Genomic DNA, 22,844 nt, shown 5'->3' with positions numbered 1-22,844 from the left:
ACTGACCTATAAATAATTTGAAGACTGAAATCCAATTTAAAGTTTTCCCATTTGCATTAGACGTAAGTTGTGTAGCAAACTTCTAGACACTAACAATGCTTCTAAATTCACAGCCCACTTAGTCCGAAACTCCTGAAGTTAATATTTTTGCACTTCGATTGTTAATGTTTGCGAAAAACCGAAACATTCTTCAGCTGACTAAAAGCTTCACATCCTTAGAACGTAAAATCTAAATATAAATGTGGTGGGCGTATGTGGATCTTTTCTCTCTGAGGAGGCTCTGTTACGAATTTCCAATGTTTTACGCCACCACCAAGCCTCTGCTAAGCCGTGACACCTGTTCAGAATTTTCAGCTTCTTAACCCCTTATTACACTTCCTACCATCCCCAGCAGAAGTGCAGGAAGTGGAACAGAGTCCTGTTGTCCCAGACTTGCTGCATTAATTCTCAACGGCTCCTTGGTGTCTTTCGGTATTTTACATTAATAGGCACCTCAAGGCCAACTAACGAAATGGAAGGACTTGCTTCTCACAACTGATGCCAGTAGATGCTCTGGTTATCGAGCAGACCGTGGAAAGAAAACCTACAAGTTCCACAGGAGGAACATTAAAGATAATACTGCTAATAATAAATATTATTAATGATAATAATAAATGGTCTATACCGAAACAAAACAGCAAACTCTAAAGTACTGCAGCTTTTAAGTAACATTATGCTAAATTCATTCTTTTCATTCACATTAACAATGATTCACTATTCTTACATTTTATATATTTAGCAAAAATTAGCAGATCACAATGCTAATGAACAAAAATTCTTTTAGCATCAGTAGGTAGCCACTCTTTTTAATATTTCTGCAAAAATTAAACCATAAGGATATCTCCTAGTTAACAGTCAATAGATTCTGTTGAGACAGAGTCTCCGTAAGAAAACCTGTTTCAAAAGACTCTTTTTCATCATAAACCACAGATACGACTCAGATGAATCACAATAAGAATTTTGACCTGATTTATTCACACAAATCAATCCAAATTCACTTTAGACCCAAAATATATGTTATTACAAGGATACTAGTAAATTTTTCCAGGTACTAGAGAATCTTGTATAAATGTATTTGTTCAAGTGCTTCTCTGTCACCATCCTTTTCCGTATACACATCATAGTCGAGCTGCATCTCTTCAACCCATTGGTTGAGCTGAATACCTGTCTGAAACAATGAAAACAGATCCTTAAATTAATACAATGTTGAGAAATGTAACAGGAGTTTCAAGCTCAGCCCAACATTAAGGCGGCAAGATATAATAAGAGAGATTAGACATTCCAAATTATGCAGCAACAATAAATTCATTTCTGGAAATGCCATTTAACTTAAATAGGAGAGAATAAAGTTCACTTTTAAAAATTATTCCAGTCAATACTCTAGATATTTTGCTAGCATGTTACAACTGCTTCTCTATATGCATTTGTATAAGCCTCAGCATCCTGATCAGAGGACAACACTGACAGAAGCATTGAAGGAGCAGCCAACTGTACCATGGAAGAACCATAGGTACTTTCTTGTTTTACACCCAGGGAGTACTGTATTAAGGCTACTAAGGGCTTCTCAGCTGCTCTGTAACTTCTGCCTGCTCCAAGAAAAGGTCAAATGACACCACTGCTGCTCCGGGGCTGAGGATCTATTTCACCCATCAGCATACAGGCAACAAGCCATTCCATTTCTCTAAAGCAGGCTACTGTGGCAGGCAAGCCACTTTGCAAATAACTTTGTCACGTACGATCAGTGTTTTGTTCCCTAACTAAAGGCAGCCCACATCATTTGTTTAGGCATCATACACATTAACAACTGTAATCTACCGATGACCTACGGCAGATGGACGGAGAGCAGGGGCCAGTCCATGGGAAGTGGTTACTACTCAGGGAACAGCAGCACAGGGCGTTCAACATCTTTGGAAGTTGCAAGGTTCTCGCGTTTGTTGCCAACCGCAATTTAAAGCTAAGTCACTGATCCAAGACGCCTGATGGCAATCACTTGGCTCATTGGGAGACCACATCTCTCCCTGATCTGTACTTCTAACAGCTCATACTGCCATATTATGAGTCATTTTCTATGCTGACAACAGGTCAGAAGACACAGGTATCCTCAGGGATAGTCCTTCTTTAATACATCCCTTTCTTCCACTGGCTTAACAAAACAGTTTGTCGTGATTCAAGGCCATGAGCAAATGTAGAGCTAAACAGAGAAAACATTTCAAGGTTTTGCCTTTAGAAGTTTATAAATATGTCTGTACTTCTGAGGTTCTGCCCCTCTACCGGGAAGAAATCTGATGGAAATGGATAAGATTATCACAAAACTTACATCATAATATGGCTTTGATAATGTTCTGTGGGTTTTTTTTAACCTCACAGCTAAGGTATTGTTAATAATACACATGATAATACAATGATTCATTTCTATTTTACAGGTGGGGACAATCCAAGTACAGGAAGATGTGTTGGTGGTCAACCTGGAAATAGAATCCAGAGTCCTACATCTTTCAATCTACGCACAAAATTACGTATCCTTCCTCATAGAAACACTCCCAAGCAGTTACCCCAAACTACAGAACTGCCACTTTCACAGAAAGCGACAAAATGTGTTGGCTAAAATCAGCTGAGGGAACTTACCTGGAGCTTTGAGAGTGATTCGTTAAGGCTTGGAACTGTCACTAATAAGGACCCTCTTTTCCTTACATTACAAGCAATAAATTCCCACGCTCTGAAAACATATTTAAAAGTAGGTCACCAATTTTTAGAAAAAAACCCTTCATTTGATACAAAATGAATCTAACACTCCTACAGTTTAGTGGCCAGAAGTAGACTAAGCTTAAAGACTTGCTATACGTGCTTATCAGTCACTATTACTATCTAAGTAAGGATCTTTGTATGAATAAAATCATGCTTCATATTAAAAATGGAGGGAATATATGATCTTACAAAGTTAGATTTTGTAACTCTTTAACTCTGATAAATGAATGTCACTTTCTACTGTCAACAACTTCACTTTGGACTAGGATTAAACATTTGACATTTTGTTCCTTTAAACTTTGGGTTTTGAAGAAATTCCAGTCTCTGAGCACTGTTTTATTAAGCTTAACAACAAGCTACCCTTTATATACATACTTTGCAGTTGTGACAAAATACTTAAGACATTAGCAATCGCAGTATTTAAATATAGCCCCCAGCATTCCTTTTTGCCGATTTTGCAAGTCAGATCATTTCTCACAGCATGGCAATTCAGACCAAAAAGAATTTCATTTCCAGCATTCTTCAAATGTCATTTATCTTCATGGTACTAACGCAACATTAAACCACTACCCCTGAGTTCCTGAAGAATCAAATGAGTCATGTGCCTGGAAACAAATCTCCTAGTGATTTGAAACACCCACTACCCTTCACCCATCCACTCTGTGCCTCTCTGGTTGACATCACCACCTCGTATCAAGGGCAGCAGGACAAGCCTTAGCTGAAACTGCCTGCCATTTTCAGGTGGTTGTCTGGGATGGTGGAGACCCAGGCACACTTTCTTTTTGACTGCCCGTTCTAAAGCCACAGTAACTTTTGGCAGTAAAGTTATTTAAGTTTTAAACTGATACTGCTGCATTAGCAAAAGCTCATCTGTGTCTTGTACCTGAAAGAGAAGAACCTTAGCCACATGTTTGTTTGCTACCACATCATGCTATCCTTATAAAGATATATTAGAAATATCTTTAATAACCACATTTTGTAGTGCATCTGTATTAAAGCTCTGACATCCACAAGTCAGTGACCTGTCTTCTTTCTGAAGATTAAGCTTCATGCTGATATAATAATTTCAGATCACTTAACAGCAAGATACTATTTTAACAGATCACTGCAACGATTCAGGGCAAGGTTTGGGTAAACAAAGCAGCAGTGTTTAGTGGGTTTAACAACAAACAACTGCCATAACACCTTAGCAGCTAAGTATAACAATTAAGTGTAGGCAGTTTAAAACAATTTCCTTATGTAATTTATGTATGCGACTTCAAAAAGCACAACCTTAAGGTTTTCCATAACTCACAAGGTTACACACACATTGCCAAAGAAATAGATGACTTGTTTGGACACATAGCTTACCTGGCCTGTTCCTGTCTGTCAAGAAAATATTCAAAGACATTATTCATTACAACAACATCAGCCTTCTGAAGAAGTGAAGCCTCAGTACGGATGTCTGCGTGAACCACCTGAAGGAGAAAAATTTCACAAGGCATAAATTAATTTAAGAGACAAATACAGCCTTCAAGTAGCCATGAAGCCTGTCAACCTAATACAGCATCTGCCACCACCATTTTGAACCAGTGACAAAACTGGGTATTTCACTGGCTTCACAGTAGTAAAACTGAAGTAACCAACCAGAATAGGCTTTTATAAAATGAAAAAATAAAAATCAGATTTATTTCCTCTAATTAAAATACTCTATTCATTACGTTAAGTGAAATAAACTACATCTGACTTTTGGTCTAGAACACTGTGTGCTGTAAAAGAGGAGATGACGTATGCGAAGGCTGCTAGATTTCACTTAACTATATTTTATCACAAATGTTCACTGATTTCAGGAAAGGAGCTAAGCTGGCTAAAGCTTTTTTGAGGATATTAAATGGCATCTCACAGGCTCAGAGGGTTACTAAAGGACTGCAGCTAGAAAAGACACTACAGATCCAGGTTTGACAGCTGCATTCTCACAACATATATTGGGACTGGAAATGCTGGAAAGGCAGGATGCTCAGTGGCACTGGAGGACAGCAAGTACTTTGCTTTACTAAACAACTGCCTCTCCAGTCATCACAGAAGCTGGTTTGATGTCATCTACCTTCACCCACCAAAAAAGATATTAACACATCATGTCACTTTCAAACAGGTGAGATTATAGTGACAGGAGAATAGGGATGCTCATTAACACTCTGACAAGATGTGTTTGATTTCCTCTTAAACACGGAGAAATACATCACGTCCTAACTCTGAGGGGAAACAAATTGGAACATCTTTTGAAGAGATAAGGGAAAGAAAGCCAATCTGAATATTACTTGCATTCCACAATTTTTTTTGAAAGTGCATCCCTATATGTTGGAAATGGACAGAAAATCTGAACAACTTCTTTTCTTTCCTGTGTGACTTATTACTAGGTTGTACTGCAAGTATACTAACCTGATGCAGTCAACATTTCACATTTTATCAAATCCTTCCAATGTTGGACAGATGTAAAAAGGAATTCTTAATTCTGACAGAAAAGCATGGAAGATTGAAACACTTATCTGTTGAAAAATGTTTTGCCCACTTAACAATATATCAATACTTGTTGGGAGGGTAAATTATGTATTCCTCCTCCTAACAAACACACAAAGCATGCTGTTCTGATTGACAGAGGAAACAGATACTACCACACCTGCAACTTGTAAGGGTTCAAGTGAGGAAAAGATGTCGAGTTGCCACGGTTTATGATGCTGGTTCATGCTACCAGGATGCATTATAGCAATTGCAATTATAGCCAAATATTTCATTATCAATAATAACATAAGAAAAACTCTACAGTTCATAAAAAAACAGGCATCACAGCATTTCATCTTTGAGAGCTATATTCCATGGGTTCTCTGCAAGTGTTCCAAATCAGTAAAACAAACAGTTTTATCTCCTTAAAGACATTACCATACCAAATTGTTCACCACTGCCTGTAGTGAGTGTAAAGGAAGCAACTGTGTTCTTCTACCTTACCCAGGAAGGGCAGGTTAGTATTTGAAGGCTCTATCATATTGAGAAACAGGGACAGTCCAGTTGTCAGAATGACTGGTCAAATTCCTACTCTCACCTCTAGTGTGTGGACATCTGAGTTAGAGTCAGTTAGAGCTTTTTGGACCATTATGATTGATGATAATTGATCTTAAAACAGTGCACTGTAAACTGTAACAGTACAGGAACTGATTAAGAATAAGTTCAAGCATTCAGGCAGCAGAGGAAGAAGACAGGCCACCAGCAGCAGTCCTAAGTACAGTAGGTCCTGGCTGTCAACTCATGTCCTCTGCATAAAGGCACCCCTAACTGTAGGTTAAAATGAAAGACCATGAACTGGGGTGGCAGAGATATTACGTATAGAGGTTTGCCTGCTGCCTTGTTACACAGGCAACAGCCTCCTGCAGTGGGGCAGGACAGACAGCCAGGGGCAAAACGTGCCCCTGCTACATCTGCCAGAACTCATGTATCGGAGCCCAGATTTACCGAGACTGTAAGAGGCTGTTCCTGAGGCTAAACAGACATTTACTTTACTCTCTTATTTTCAGGGGGGAAAAAGTAACAAACCCGCAGAATTTCTGTACAAAACCCCTAAGCAGCAGTCCTTTAATCCAACACGAGTGACTGGTGGACTGTTCCGTCAGTTGACCTCTTGCAACACAAAAAGTCCTAATTAGCATACTTTCTTAATGCCCTGCTAATGGCAGTCCTAGCATTTTAAGCCTCAATTCAGGAAGATGTAAGCAAGCTACTGGGAAACTTTTGAACGTGTGTTGATGTTTCCTTGACTTGAGTAACACTTAAACCTAAACTTAAAATTAGCCTGCATTTACAGAGTAGGTGACCATGCTGCCTAAAGCGACCTAAGCATCCCGTCCTCCCCAAACACACCCTCATTCCTCCTGGTGAATGCAGGACCACATTACCACGTGTGGCTGCACCACGAGCCAGACCCAGGTATGGCTCCAGCCAAAACATCTTTTTGGCTCGATTCTTTTTCAGTTGGACCAGTTGCCTGACCCACCTGGCTGTGTGCTGGCACAAGAGAGGGGGCAGCGACTGATTTTAAAACAGCCCCGTTGCCCAATGGAAGACACACCAAGCCTTTAATGATTACAGGTAATTTCTGAATTGAGATCTCAAGTTTCCTAAGATCTGCTGAACTGTTTACTTTCCTACCAGCATCCAAGTGTTTGCTCGAATGGCAAAAGATGCTATGCAACTTTCTACATACTTTAACAAACCAAATGTAGAAAAGAAACAAAAGGCTCACTCAGAGATTTAGTCTCTAAAGATATAATTTCACCCCACTGTCCTTTGGGAATGTACTCTAATAAAAATTCAGAATGCCCTGAAAAAATAATTGTTATTTAAGATGGGTGTCTTAAAAGTTTTTCAAAATTGTGTCATAAATTATCAGCAACTGGATTCTGACTGTTTTTCAAGCTGGTATGTATCTCTCGAGAGGATCCATTTGGGGGTGAAATAAAAAAATCTAAGATTGAAATGTTCAAAGCGGTGTGATAACACCAGTCACATGACGAAATTAGCATCTAACGAGACTCAAATAGCTAAGTCCTCAGGCACTGCTTTGAAAGCGTATTATCTTCTTATCTTTATGCTCTAAAATGACTACTTCAGCAGAATTACAAGGTGTGAAGGAAAAACAAAAAAGCTTATAATAAAGAATATACAAGGCTGAAAAGCATGCATATAGATCTCCAGCTCCACTGAAGTAACTTGACAAAGTTCCTAACTGTACTTTCAGTCTCATCACAATAAGGTGTTAGGAACACAAAACATATGCAAAAACCAAAGGTTATGGATAAACTGGCAGCAACTGGGACTGAACCGGGCAACCCAATGATACTGCTTACCCTGTATTAAACATTTTGTGTTTATTATTTCTTTCCAGTTTAAAATTGGTTATTTTAATTCCCAAGAAACTACTACACCCAGCAGTTTGTGTGACTCCAGTCAAGAACACATACATACAACCCCGGACTGAAGTCAGTATTCTACCTAGCGTATTTTACTTACCAACTTCTGCTGGTAACAAAATAACTGGTTTCCCAGAAAGGAAAAAAATTTTTTTTTCTAATTAAAACAGTAGTAGTTATTTCCACAATGGGACTAGGGAAATGGTTTCCATAATGACAGCACATTGTTTGAAACCCATTTTGTTTGCTGAAGGTACCTATGCACTGACATTCCAGGAAAGGAAATACCAATAGCCATAAATCCTTTAGGTGTTCTTAGATGCAAATCTGCAAACCCTACAAACATCTTTTTGCTAAGGTTAGTGACTACAGGCATTTAGTTTTGTTGTTCATGACAGAAACTCTTTATACACTCAGTTTCACAAGAGTTAATGGCGATGTCATTGATTTCACCTGGAGAAACAGCTAAGATATATCTGCTTTACATAAGTCAGTAGGTAAGTCCATTCAGGAAAAAGGCTAAATGATTAACCACATGTTATCATATTTGATAATTTCCTTCTTCCTCTCTGCTACAAGACATTTTTTTCCCCCTAATGCAAAGCCTTTGTTTAGGACCAAAACAAGCAAAAGCAGAAACAACTTCTCAGAATGCTGATTTGCCAGCCACTCACATAAACAGGATACCTAGTACACAGAGGTTAAAATTATATACGCTAAACCGTATATTTAGTTACCTTTATTCTGTCAATGAACTGGTATTTTGTAACCATCATTTCTTGCAACTGGCAAAAGTCTGCATTCATTTCTACTCCATACAGTTGGGATGCTGAGCTATAAAGATAACCCTACATCAGGAAAAGGAAATTTAGTAACTGTGATGCCTTTAAAACAAGTTCAGAAATTTCAATTAAAATGGAAAAAATAAAATGTAGGTTAAGATTAAGAAAGCATTTTAAAACAGCAAGTTGAGAAATGTCTTTCAGTGGACGTGACATTTTTCAGAGCTAAGCCCCTGATTTGGCAATTCCCACTTACATCTCACAAATTTTAATAAGACATCCAAATGACTCATCAAAATAATAAAAAGGAAAGCTCCAACTTCACTTCAATTGAAAAATAGATGGAAAATTGTCTAAGAAGGAATAAAGCAGTATAAACCAAGTTACAAAAATAGTGCGAAAGGAAAAGACTCTGCAGATTTTTGTTTCTTGGGAGAATGGAAGAAGAAAATAGCAAGGAAAAAACCAAAACAAACCACAAGACATACACATAGTCCAAATGAGTGAAAATGGAGGACAATGTACCAGTATTATAATGGGATATTTTGGCACAGAGTCTTTGTCAGCACCTCTAAGTATTGTATTATTGCCATTTTCACAAATGCTTCATACAGGTACATACGAAAAAAGATAAATTATCTCTTAATAATAAACCCAAAATAATAGTTCGGTTTTGGACTGAGATTTTGGGAAGCTGTTGGAGATGTCAGGGAAAAAAAAAGGACAAATACTTAAGCCTCAAGGATCCTTGTGAATACAGTGCTTTCAGTGCAATTGTCTCCACTGAACACCATAATTAGGCTTTGCCAACAATGGCAAAGGCAAACAAACAATGCTAAAGATACAGAGTATCTGAGGTATCTATGTACTCCAACCTAATTATTAAGTTCTCTGAAACCATTCAGCTGAGAGAGTAGAAAAGCAACCTGTGAAGGTGAAGTCACCTCTCCTCCAACACAAGCCAAGAATATGATTAAAAAGGAGAAGTCTTTCTTTAAAAAGTTTTCCCTGCTTTATCTTGAGACTATCTTCTACTATAACAATACAAGCACTTAAGGACTTTAAAACAAATTCGGGCTAGCAGAAGTGTTACCATTTAAGGACCCGATGCTGCAAATATTTACAAATGGGAGTAACTTTCCTCATTTGAGTAGTCCCAAAATTAGATTATTCAGATGAGTAAAATAACATGCTCAAGTGTTTCCAAGATTGAGCCCTAAACAGCCATTGACTTTTGTAAGAAAGTTGTAATGTGTGTTTTGCATTGCTGTTGGCCATATGTTGCACCAGCCATGCCAAAAGCAATCAAAATTGCACTCAAGTTTCTCGATGAAGTATTTTATGTGCATTTTAAAATGCAGAGCAGGACAATATGTTTTTGGAGACAAATTCATATCAAAGTCTTCCTTTGTATAATTTTAACAGTTTGTCAGCTTCATTAAGGAATTCAACATAACTAATCTATATATAGACACGGTCAAGACATAGAGGACAAACTTACGAAGGAGAGAGAGAGAGCAAGAACTAGCAAAAAAGCAGCTTGTGTGACAGCAATATGCTACTCTGTTGGACAACAGACTTTTCTTCTCCAAAAGCAAGATCTTTTGTATTCCCTCTTGTGAGGAATAGAACAAGAGCTGAAATCACTTATACTGTTCAGAGAGTCAGACCAGAGGTGCCTCTCAGAACGACCCGTCCAAGATGGAGTAAGGAGAGTAGGCAGTCAGAGAAGAGGGAAAACGTTTGCAACAGTAATAAAATAGGAATTCCTGTGCTGGAAGTTACCGCAAATAGCACTGCACCAAGCCTGGAGCCAACGTCAACCACTACCTTTCCTGTCAGGTCAGGCAGTACATGGTGATAAAGAAACTTCAGTTCCATGAGGGAAAAGGAATGCGAAATAAACTCTGGGGAATAAGAACAGAACAAAGGTGTTGGGTGGGCAGTACTAGCTACTGTGTTATTAACCAATGAAATACTAATCTGAAGAGTTATCATCACTGAAAACCTGTATGGTTTCCTGCCTGAACTAGCGTTGGGGACCCTGGAAAGCCAGGGTTTGCAGATGGGAGGTAGCCTGCCAAGCAGCCTGTCTCGAGTCTGGGGATTCCTTCCCTTACATGGAGAATTTTGAAATCCTTCATGAAACTGAATTACCTTTTTCTGCACAGTGACACATATTAAAGAACACAAAGACCAGTAACTTGAAATCGTTTCAGTGAAAAAGGAAACATGGTACCTAAGGCTCAACATAATTAATGCCAAACTTTTTATTAAGAGCTTGCATTTCAACTCCAAGGTTTTAAGGAACGGAATGTTCTCCATATAAACCATTCCCCCTTCAATGCCTGTGCTATGCTGGCGACAGCACTGATCTGTACCACACCACACACAAGCGTTAGGACAGATGGGGCTTCCTAGGTCTTTTCAGCCTGAGAGGAGGCTGAGGCTACTGCACGGCCTCCTACAGTATTGTCTTCCTCTTGCATCCTGCTTCTCAGTGGTACGTAGCCCTGCCTCTTCCCTGGTCAGTTTTTGTGGGCAACTAGGGTCACGCATACACTGCAAATTAATTCAACTTACGTGTGTAGGAGTCTCCTTCCATTGGTTATGGGAAATAATTCTGGCCTGTGCACTACACCAGTCTGGACAAAGTCCTCCATCAGCTCGACGTTGTGTTGTCCGGCTGAGTCACTGCACAAACCAGTTCAGTTAAACTGAATTTGTTTTTCATGTTTCCAAAAGAGCACTTACCTAAAGATGCAGTCTTGTATGAGCCACACTCTGTGCAATAGCTCCTACTCATTTTCCCCTCCTCACACAATGAATCAACAAAATCATCATCATAAAGGAATGCATCAACATGAATCATGGGCAGTGGATGCTGGTGTATCTGAGAAGAGAACAAAACCTAAGAAAGGCATAACCAAGTTAATTGTCCCACCCTCCTACCTTTCCCAAAATCCCTGAGATCCAAGTTTTTCCCTACTCAAAAGTTACAAATCAAAATTAAACAATAGTAAACCTGCATGCAAACTGGATCATCAAAGTCCACTGAAATAACCAGTAAGTGGAAGCTGAGAAAGGAATGCAAGCTGGTTTCAACAGTAGGAGTAGGAGACCTGCTGTGAATTTTGTCTCCTTAGTGCTTGCCTGGCTATAAAGGAGGTACAGGGTAAAGGAAGCTTTTTTCTCTGCCACTTTAATGACGAGAATGTAACTTAAATTTAGAAGAAGGGGCAATTTTGCTTTTCAACTTCAACTGTCTGAATATTTTCATCTTCATGCCTTATGCTTCAATCTAGAAACACCCCTGATTAACATAGGTGTCATTTTCAATCAAAAGCATACCAGTTGGGATGCTTGCCTTCTCATCATTTCAAGGGGTATAATCTTCATCCTCCTACTCCTCTTTCCTCCCTCTCCCAGGCTTGCTGCATGTGGCCAATCAAGTTTTCCTGTTTAAAAGCCACACACTACTTTTCTGGGAAATGCATTAACTTTCCACCTATACTGACAGCTCAAGTAGAAAAGGTGCTCTCCCCTCCCACAGGACTCACAGCCCACCTCTTTCTGAGCCATCAGAATCTGAAAAGAGCTGGAAATCATTTCTGGGCTGCCCACATTATGGCAACAGCAAAACACTGGCCCTGTATTTCTATTTTCTTTAAGGGGGCTGTTAGAGTCTGTTATGGAGCTAGTATTAAAGAATCACTGTGACAGGTGCCATACCACACAGAATGAAAGCTATGCCAAATAACTTATGATCAAAGTATTAAGAACTATGAATCAACTTCTTGGGGTCACACAATGATGCAGCATCAGACCTGAGAACCAAACTGAGATTTCCTATACCTCAATCCAGTGTTCATTCTCTGTTATGAACTACTACTAAAACTAAAGTCAGCATAGTCAGTCCCCAAATAAATTATACAGTTTGGCAAAACGAGACCATAACAATTAGCTTACTTTCTGAACAGCTTGATGTTCCGAATTAAACATTGCCTCGATGGGTAAATGATTCCGCAAATCTTCAGCGATATTTTTGAGCACAACATCATTGTTAGTCACCACAAGCTCATCAAAGTCATCTATAAATCAAGACAAACAAAAACCCCTGAACAATCATATGCAGATCATGTGGACTGAGTGATGACCAGTACAATACAGTTGTGAGACATAAACAATACCAGATGGATAAGGTTTTTATTTGAAATGCATTTTTCAGCCTTTGTTAGCTTTTCCAGCCAATGACAGATTTGGATTGTAATAACTTTGCCACTTAAAATAAACGTAGCGCTTTTTTGAAATCTCAAATTATTTTCATATTTATAAACTTATAACTCACATATGATGGTCTGGGCTGCCACCAAAGTGATACTGTTTCAGCTTAAGATATAAAAACATCAAAGATGTTTTTGAACTATTGGAGAAATGACAAAACTCATAGTTGCCTGAATGCAGGCTTTTTTTTTTTTTTATACAAGTTTCTTTTTATACATACCATCTTTCTAATAAAGTGGTTTACAAAAAATCAAGGATAATGCACAGTTCAACAGTTCAACTTGCAATACATTTTACACAACTTAAAACTATCAAAATATTTCAAAGGTGAAAGAAAATAGGAATGGATGTAAAACAGTACGTTTTTGCAAAGCCATGCTGTAAATTCTTGTTATTTTTCCAGCATATCCTTGCATTACTTTAACACTTTTATTTTTTTAAGACATCTAGAAAAAAAAGATTGAGGGAACATTCGGTAGTCACCAATCCTTTCTTCTTCAGTGGCTGAATCAATAGTGTCACTACTCTATTAAATCTGTTCTATTAAAAAAGACTATTAATGCTGGAGACTCCATAACCTCCCTTTTGACTAGAAATCTATTCAAGTGTTTGACTACACTTAGTACTAGAAAGGAATACTTTTCTTAATAACTGATTTAGATTTCCTCTGCTGCAATTTAAACTCAGTACTCTCTGTCCCACTCGCAATGGAAACAGAAAAGTGTGTTCTTCTCCTGTTTACAGCAACTTTTTACTTCTTTAAAGACTTATCGTGTGTCCCATCAGTCTTCTTTTCTAGAAGAAACAAGATCCACTTATCCAACCTTTTCCTGCATTTTTTCTGTCCTAACTGACATTCAGCATGAGATCTGCTGTAACGCCCATGCTCTGTTCCGTTTCTGTTACATTTTCCTCAAATGGAGGACTAGATGAAATTCCTTTTTGTCTGGACTTCTCACTGCTCTGAGGGCACTGAGCTGGTTCTAAACAAAGGTACATCTCAGGTCAAAACTACATACCTGTAAAAGAAACAAAAACCACACAACAAAAAATAACCACAAACCTAACCCTGAAAAATATACCAAACCCATTGATTCTTTTCAAAAAATAGTGATGTTTGTTGTCTCTTCCCTACCCCTTCTGGTTTGTTTCTTGTTCTCTTTAGACTGCCACTATATTGGGCAGTGAAACAAACAAAAGTGTGTTTTTCACATATATGTATGTCACTCACCAAAAGAAGATCTGACAGCTTTTGGAAGTGTTAAAAAACAGGTAGTGTTTGTTAGCCTTACTGTCCCAGGTAAGAAAATTAGTATAGGCAAGCTTGATGGCAAGGAGGTTCAAAATAAATCTATAAGACATGCTACAAGTTTCTCTATGCTAATATACTTAATCTTTCCAGTGGAACACAGGCAATGCTGGAAACAGTGAGAAATTTTAAGGCTAGTATAAGAAACAGAGACCAGGTAAACTATTAACTATGAAATGCTTCTGAAATGCTTTTTGGGTAAGCACTGTAGTGAGAAAAATATGATTAAAGAAACCCTCATTCACTAGTGCATGACATCCTGTTCTTAGAGTGTAAATGTAAATGTTTCTTGCAACATGTTCCTAAACTGACTCCAACAGATAATCCTGAATCCCCTGTAGTAAGCTTCAGAAACTTTAAACCACCTGGATTCCCTTAACATATATTTGGTTTATTATTTATTAAATGCATAGCAATAACGCTCCAAGGCCCTGATGGGCACAATGCCATTGGCTGTTGTTGTACAACAGGAAGACAACTTGCTGTTCCAAAGAGCTCCCAGTTAAGCTCTCGAGAACCTCAGCTCCTAGAGAGACGCAGACTTTGCACCGAGGAACACAGGAGGGACAGGGGCAGCAGCTGCAACAGCAGCAGCAGGAACAACACAACAGGTGCCATGCAGCAGCTCCAGCTCGTCAGCATTTTCATTTGAAACCTCTAATGAGCGCCCATCTCCTGTTAATCTCATGGTCCATCCAGCAACTAGTAGATTTGTTATGAACATCCCAGAGGCAGTGAGTGACTTTTCTGATCAGCTCAGGGAAGATTTCCGTGGATGTGACACAGCACAGAAGTAAAACAGAGATGATGGGAAGAGAAGGTGGGCAGATTTAGCTGTTGCTTAACTGGGACCATCAGCCCCACAACAGGCCCTTAGTGTGCAAAGGAGCCAGAGTTTGCTGAGGTGGGTAACATCTGAAGAAGCGAGGAGAAAAATCGTGCTACAGACAGAATGAGAGAGTAGAAAGCTGATATTAGCAGCTGTACAGACCAGTGCTTGTGGGCAATAAGCCCCTACATCTGGCACATGCTTTAAAACAATACTATTACTATGCAAGAGAGCTCATCCAGCTGTTATACTGCCTGTTAAGAGTATCAAATTCATATATAGCATTTAATGAAATGCGGGAAGTGTTCATAGACCACCAGGCCAGCCACATCACACTGCAAATGCAGAACTTGGGCTCGCTTTCTCCCAGAGCTGGTGCGTCAATAGGATCTGCTCCCCCATGGCCTGGGTGACCTTTTCTGGCCAGCATTAGTGGTGGCAGCTCTCTAGGCTGTTCAGTGCCCAGCCCTGCAATAGAGAAATGGACACTTTCCGTGGGAGACAGGTAGGACACCCATCTTCCTCAAATCCAGAACACCCCTTCCCTGCATTGACTCCCATTTGTACACCACTTGTCACAACACTGACCATCTCGCATGGGGCCCTCTGAGCTTTTCTGATGAAACCAAGTACAACACAGAAGAGCTCTTGTGGATGCTCTGTGTGGAACTGGTCCTCAGGAAAATCTTACAACACATACGCAGCTCAAACGAAAACACTGATAAATAAATGAATGAAAATGCTCCTTCCCAACTACCAGTTAATACAGTTAAAAACAACAGTTAAATCTGTCCACCTTCTCTTCCCATCATCTCTGGGTTTACTTCTGTGCTGTGTCACATCCATAGAAATCTTCCCTGAGCTGATCAGAAAAGCCACTCACTGCCTCTGGGATGTTCATAACATAGCATAAGCATGCAGGAACAGAAAAAGAGAAGGAGGTTTGAACAGACTCCTTCCGAGGGGACAGCAGAAGCTGTGGAAGTGACGCTCTGCGCCTGCGCGTGTAGCCTGGGACTGAACTCAGACGCTGAGAGTGGCCTCATTCCTGTCAAAGCAAGAAAGAGCAACAGCCACCACAATAACTCATTTACTTTTGCAGTATGTAAATATTTATAGATTGCCATCAAGTATGGAACACAGGTGCCAAATATGAAAATAGGCATCTCTGCCTCAGACCAGTGCAGTTTTATCAACTCCACCCTTGTGTTTAACAAATTGCCCGCTCTTGAGAATCTCAGTATCACCTTACAAAGGATCTTCAAAGAAGAAACAAAAATAGAAAACTATTTTTGATAACATTTCAGTCCCTGTTATATATATGAAATGGAGAGTGTGCAAGCCAACCCCTGTGTTCATTGAACAGACAACTAACCAGGAAAGAACCCCACAGTTCACGAAATACTGCAAGATGAATCACAATCATTTGTTTATGGAGGAAGTCTGAGTGCACAGTGTTTGTATTTTACTTCAAAAACCGGTTCCACTGGATCTACTGAACATGCATTTATAAAATTTAATTAACACGTTGCAAAAAGCGTAATTAACACCCTGGTGCTCCTCAGCCTTTCTATGGCAAATGTAACACAAACTAAGAAAACATCACAAAGCCTCACACCGGACAGAGAGCACCGCTACACCAACGTCTACACATCCTGGCACTGCGAGATACAGGACTGAAGACAAGTAATGAATAATTTCCAAATCACAACAGGAGATGACATATCACATGGAAAGAAGAGGATTTAGCAAAGGCAACCATAACAGCAAGCATCTTACACTTTTCTAGATATATATTCAGACTCACAGAAGTAAAAAGCAAATATTAACATCAATATTACTTAATACAAGTTTAATTTCATCATTCAGTGTGTTTAAATGATACTGAACAAACAGGTCAAGGAGGAAGTCTCCTATCACTAAAACATTACTGTCTCCTTTTTTGGCTGAACAATTTGAGACGCTATCTGTGACCTCAGTATATCAACTTCTTCAGGAACTCTAAATACTCTTTCCATCCTTAAGCATACTTAGCTATTGGTACAAAGTAATCAGTTTTTTTCCAACAGGAACATAACCAGTTTTTTATTAGTTCTTTAAGTCTTTTACATTCATAAATTGAAAAAGCTTCTAAGTTAAATTTTAAACAAGGTTAAGTCACATATCTATTTTACAATCACTAGTTTTCCCCACCATTATGAAGTTTCAGCTTCTAACAACTCAGAAGTACTTAATATTCTTGAGACCTCTCTCGCAGCAGTACCATTTGCCACAAGAGAGGAAATTAATGCTAATTCCCAAAGTTGGTCATTCATAAAATTACAGGTAACATCCCCTTTTAGTCTACCAAACAACAGAGAAGTGGAAAAGATTTTTGGTATTGCATAATTTTAACAAAGAAATGTATTTCAGTTAATGTGGTTCTGTAATGCCATTTTGATCTCTTCTGAAAGGATATTTTACTTGGATAAATCACTTCTAACAATTTGGATATGAGGCCTTGTACTAAATTGCTTTTTCCTACAAAAAAATACATACTATACTTGTTATATTGCAGAAACCCATCTTTTCATCCTTTCAAAAAGACTCATTCCACTCCAGTTCCATCTGCAGTGACAATAGTACTGAAAGGAAACATTAAAGACCACTTCTGTAAAAGAGTTTTTCTTATACTATTTACTATTCTTGTCTTGTGGAAATCATCATCTGATAATTTTAACTATCAGGTCTGGGAACGCAATAATACATAATTGAATACGTAACAGAAATATACAATGCATAATAGAAAAAAGCCAGACAAACTTGGTCTGTTGGTAAGTTTCTTATCCATACACAGAACATGGTACAAAAGCAGCACATCTACCATGGGCCGGTTAAGTTAATTTTGTCAGATCCCCCTCCCTTGCTGCCTGTTAAAGGCCTGAACTTGCAGCACTGACTGCCCTCAACTTTGAAGTCACAAGACTAAATCCCACACCAATCTCTTAAAAAGCTAGTTTGCTCCCAGTACAAGTGAATCCACAAGAAAAAAATTAATTTGTACTTAATTATATGTTGTCTACCCTTAGAGGATTTGCAACGGTTTATTATTCAATGGTTGTTTTGAGTAATATATCACTGTATGAACAATTAGCACTTCAGACCAGTACATCTCTTTGAATTCTTAGCTTTAGATTTAAATGTTTCTAATGAAATGCATAGAATGGAAAAAAATCATAAGATTGGTTTATTTTACTATTACATGCCTGAAAAAAAAAGTAAAAGCTAGTATTAGAACAGTTTTAGCCCTGCTGAAAAAAATATTTTTTTAATCTATCTTAGACCCCGCAACAGTACATGAAAAACCAAAAAAGGTCTTTTTATCAACTTATCTGTGCTTCATCACTGACATGAACTAAGAGACAGACTTTTGTAATCGACATTAAAGCTCTAAGTACAGCATAAGCGTTCAGAAGTCGCTAGTAAATCGAGCGGCTTCCACTTCAAACTTGAAATTAGGATTCTTGTATTTACTTCCTTTGATTCCTTTGTTCATATATAGAGATAGGTTGATAAATTCTGATTTCACTGCTTAGCCGCTCCGGCACCCATTCTAACCAAATGCATTCTCTCCTGCTACTGAAAATTCGTAAGAGTTAGGGCAGTGGAGGAGGGAGAGGGAATATGCCCTACATAAATGCACACATTTATATAGAAGCTATACATCAAATGCTGGGACCCAACTGGGAGGGGATCTTCAGGGGGGTTTCCCCAAGTGGTTTGAATTAGCTCTTGGGCTTCACCCAAGTTTTCTTAGCCAGAACTTCTGGAACCATGATTATTGCAGAAGGATATTAAAGCATTAATCATCCTATTATAAAAAAGTTCAGTTAAGACACCAAAAGTTCCTGTTATTCTTTCCAACTCTTATTATTTCATTTTCTTTGAGATCTAAGACTAACTAAAAAGAAAAGCAGGAATGCAAGTCACCGTGAAATGACGTACATTTCGCTGCAGTGTGTGGGAAGAGCTGGCTGGTTGCGAAACAGCAAAGCAGTGTTGCTAAGCAGCTGCCTTAAAACACTAACGTCTTCTTCCATCATACGTAAAGATTTGGAATTTCTAAAATTCGCAATACCCCTCACCCCTCCCCCCCCCAAAAAGCATGACTGGTTTTTTTATTCATACAAAGAAGAAAATGAATAGCATCTTGCATATACTTACATTCCTGTAATTGCTAAGGAAGATTAGTCAGAAATCATTAGAGTGAGAAGCTGTTCAACGTTCACTCAGTTCCACATACTTAAGAGTCTTTATTTTAGATAAGATAACTTGCTTCACTATAAAGTAATTTGGCTCTTCCATGGAAAAGTTTCTCAGTAGCATTCCATGCATACAGCGCGCGAGTCAGAAAACACCAACCAAGATAAATCAATAAATAAGGCTGTCTTTGCGACAACACTAATCCTAAAGGGCAACCACTTTATGCAGGGTTTTAATCCAAGGCTGCATGTACACTTGAGAGAGAAGCATGAGGGACTATAGCTAACAGTGCAATCACACCCAGTCCTCCTCAGCTGGAACTACAAGCTCAACATCTTGACAGAAACAGGAATAGGATGGCAGTAGGAGGCGGGGTGGAAACCCACACACCACAGAAAAACAACTTGTCTGTGAGGATGCCATTTTTGTTTCCATTTATCCTATCCTTGTTTGCTTAGAGTTTTTTTCATTCAGAATATTATCTCCCCATCCCTACAACTTTTTTTCTGTTGCTCATCAGAGGCTTGTTTCTTTCCTACTAGTATTGCACTACTATCCTACTAGTTTATTTCCTACTAATATTTCTTCCCTAGTATTGCAAAGACCAGGCTTTTATTTGTGCGCTACAGGGATCTAGTAACTTTTTTAGCATCTCCTGTAACACTGTTTTCTCTCTGCGCAGACAGAACCCCAAATTCCTTGGCAGTATTCAGGGTGCAGCAGCAGAACCCTAGGTACCAGCTTCTCACTATCTTTTGTCCAACCAGTATTAATTACTACAGCATTATCTAGGTGTTACAATGGGTACTATAATTACTCAAATGCAACACTCTGAGGGGAAAACCTGTCAGTTCCTGTCAGTATGCAGCTACAGAAGCAGCTCAGAGAAAAAGTACAAAGGGAAGTGTCACCAAGAGCGTTGTGTTGGGCACATCACCCAAAATAGTTGCAACTCCAGGGAAATTACAAAAAGGGTAAAGGAATGTGACCTGCTGGACAAACGCCTCTGCTTACTTATTGTTCAATGCTGCAGGAAAAGAAAACAGGTGTAAGAAAGAGATATCTCTCTTTTAGTTCAGTACTGTACTTGGCTTAGGGTGGAGAAAAAGAAAACTGGAGATAAACCAGAAGGACACAGCCATTCAGAAAAAGAAGAAAAATATGAGCAGGTTAGTGGCCCAAAGAGGCATATAGGCTCTAAATTTCTCCGCAAACGTGGCAATCTGGGAAATAAAATTAGCCTAAGTCACACATGTCCCAAATGACAAATCTGGGAACAAAGAGTTACCTATAGCTTTATACTGCACCAGGACTTCGCAAAATACCATCACAAACTGTAAGGAAATGCCAAAGACCTAGATGCCCAAGCGCAACTTCTGTCCTCTGATCTGCAGCATATGAGCTAAAAAGCCACTGAATGGCAACTACAAAGCTAATTATGTTAGTTTTAAGATGATGTACATAGTGAAGCAGCAGCAGCTGCAGCAGCATTGACAAACACAATATAAAAACAGTAGGACACAGATCGCTCAGATGTACCAAGCACAAAACAGTTCAAAATTTGGAACCTGATCTATGCTTTAGTTTGCATCTTAACTACAAAGAGTTAATATGAAACAAGAAAATACATTTAATTTCACTGAAAGACCTATGCACGGCTCTAGATCATTAAAATTCAGAGAAAAATATCTGAAAGATCATAATCTAATAAAGGCTAGGAACCACAGCGTACTTGTCTTTCACAGAAACTATCCATCTATGAGAATTTTTGGAAGCTGTAGCATAAAAAGAAACATTTTAAAAGTTACTTATTGACAAAGGATTTTTGCAAGTCTACATAAACTATGCCATTGGCTAAAAATTCCTACGGTAGTGGTAAAGCACGGTCATAGAATCAAAGTGGAGAAAACAGTAAATTGGTGTTTTCTAACTGAAACAGTTAAGCATCTTCAAGTTTTACTAGTAAGTTCCCATGTGCTTTAATGGATTTGTAAAGGAGTCAGTAAGCTGAGAAAGCCATACATGCACACCACACAAACCAACATAGTGTAAGAGCTGTAATGATTTATGTTAAGTGAACAAGCACTATGAATGATTGCATACGAAATTCAATGAGATTTTTAAATTAGAGCACATTGGATAGAAGAAAACCACTTCAACAAAATTATTTACAGTAACCCAAGCACCATTTAGCAAGCAGAGCATGCTACTGCATCCAGACAAGGAATCAAAAAGGAAGGGATGAACACTGCTTATAGCGGAACACTCTGTCATTATGTCTATACACACATATGTGTAGACATATACATGTGTATCTACATGTGTGTACATACATACACACAGGGAAAATAAGAATGCTTAGTTACAATTAATACTAACTACATCCATCAAACTTCAGCCTCCAAGTCTTGGGGAGCCCCACCTCTGCTCTAATTGTAAAAGCTGACTTGCAGATGCTCTGAAACATCTGGTGATGTCTTTCCTAGGGAAAAATCCGTTGGGGCGGGAGGGCTGCGTGCCCACCGAGGAGGGCAAGCCTGCGTCCCAGCTGGTTCCCTTCCCACAATGCCAGCAGAGGGCCTGCTCAGACAGAGAAGGATCTTTCCTCCCTCTCTGCATCTGAGTGGGATTTGCAAACCACAGAGATGCCACGAGTCTGCAGTTCCAAGTACCTGGACAGTTGGACAACCCCTAGGTGTCATGGCCTCTGTTCAAGTCCCTATGTGTTTGCTTATGAAGATGTTTCCACCCTAAAGCCAAGATGCTGGAGCAAAAGACCTGAATGAGAATAACCCTGGGACAACAGGGCATGACCTAGGGTGTATTGTGTAACAATTTTTTCCTACCCAATGCACGATCATCAGGCAATGGGTTTACTGTCTCAGCAGGCAATGATTAATAAACAGGAGACAGATTTATTGGCTGCTTGAAACTGGACTAAAGTATTTGGAGGGTCTTCCAAGATTCATATCTGCAATAGCCAAATGCAAATACACCCACAGACCAAGCAGCGTTCAGTCAGTTTGTTCAGCGTGGCACTACGTGCCCACAGCTTTAGTGCACTGCCCGTGTTCAGAGTCGCCATGTTATCTTTTTGGTCAATTGTAAATGACCAGCTTGGGCATGGACCCACTTTTCCTTTCGTCATTTGTCATGAGACGCTCGATTGCGGCAAGTCAATGAAATTATACCGAGGCACAAACAAGAAAGTAAAGAGCAAGCAACGTTAACGTAAGATGACACTAAGCGGGGAAAGCAGTGTTTGCAAATGAGCTCAGACCACTATTTTCTGTGACCACATGTGAAGCTGTACAAGGCAGGACTAACGCCTAGAAATCCGGAGACATGCCAGGAGCAGAGTGCCTCCCTGCGACCTCCAACCTTCCACGCTGGAGAGTTTAAAAGATATTGCCACCCCCCATCCCTGCCGTCTGTCCCGCTCTTCTGCCGGGAGCGCCCGGCGGCAGCACAGCCCGCAGAACCACCTCAGCTTCAGCCTCTGCCTCTGCCTCAGCCTCTGCCTCAGCCGCGACATTGGCGACCCTTGGCGCGCCCTCAGCCCCGGTTCATTCCGAGGCACCAGGCGGGCTTGCCCTGCCTCCCCGACACCGCTACCCACGCCGGCTGCACCGCCGGCTCCCCCGCGCCCGGGCAGCCCCCCCGTAACGGCCCGCGTC

The 22,844-nt window shown here is 39.5% G+C and overlaps 1 protein-coding gene across 2 annotated transcripts in view; it reads right to left on the bottom strand.

Annotated features, from left to right (window-relative positions):
- Positions 1 to 985: 985 nt before the first annotated feature.
- Positions 986 to 22,844, bottom strand: part of LOC106888031 — a 22,157-nt gene continuing 298 nt past the window's right edge. The window contains exons 2-8 of one of the 2 annotated variants that reach the window (XM_014941994.1): positions 12,473 to 12,594; positions 11,258 to 11,396; positions 10,289 to 10,410; positions 8,459 to 8,569; positions 4,135 to 4,241; positions 2,665 to 2,755; positions 986 to 1,207 (exon numbers count right to left, since the gene is read on the bottom strand). In XM_014941994.1, the coding sequence (XP_014797480.1) occupies positions 1,091 to 1,207; positions 2,665 to 2,755; positions 4,135 to 4,241; positions 8,459 to 8,569; positions 10,289 to 10,410; positions 11,258 to 11,396; positions 12,473 to 12,594 (809 nt within the window). In that variant the 3' untranslated portion in view covers positions 986 to 1,090. The remainder of the gene's footprint in view (positions 1,208 to 2,664; positions 2,756 to 4,134; positions 4,242 to 8,458; positions 8,570 to 10,288; positions 10,411 to 11,257; positions 11,397 to 12,472; positions 12,595 to 22,844) is intronic. The other variant, XM_014941995.1, reaches the window with a different exon arrangement.

The sequence above is a fragment of the Calidris pugnax genome, unplaced genomic scaffold (assembly GCF_001431845.1).
Source record: "Calidris pugnax isolate Ruff unplaced genomic scaffold, ASM143184v1 scaffold56, whole genome shotgun sequence".
Taxonomy (NCBI): domain Eukaryota; kingdom Metazoa; phylum Chordata; class Aves; order Charadriiformes; family Scolopacidae; genus Calidris; species Calidris pugnax.
Note: the sequence above shows the minus strand (reverse complement) of the source record. Positions and strands in the feature narration are given on the sequence as shown.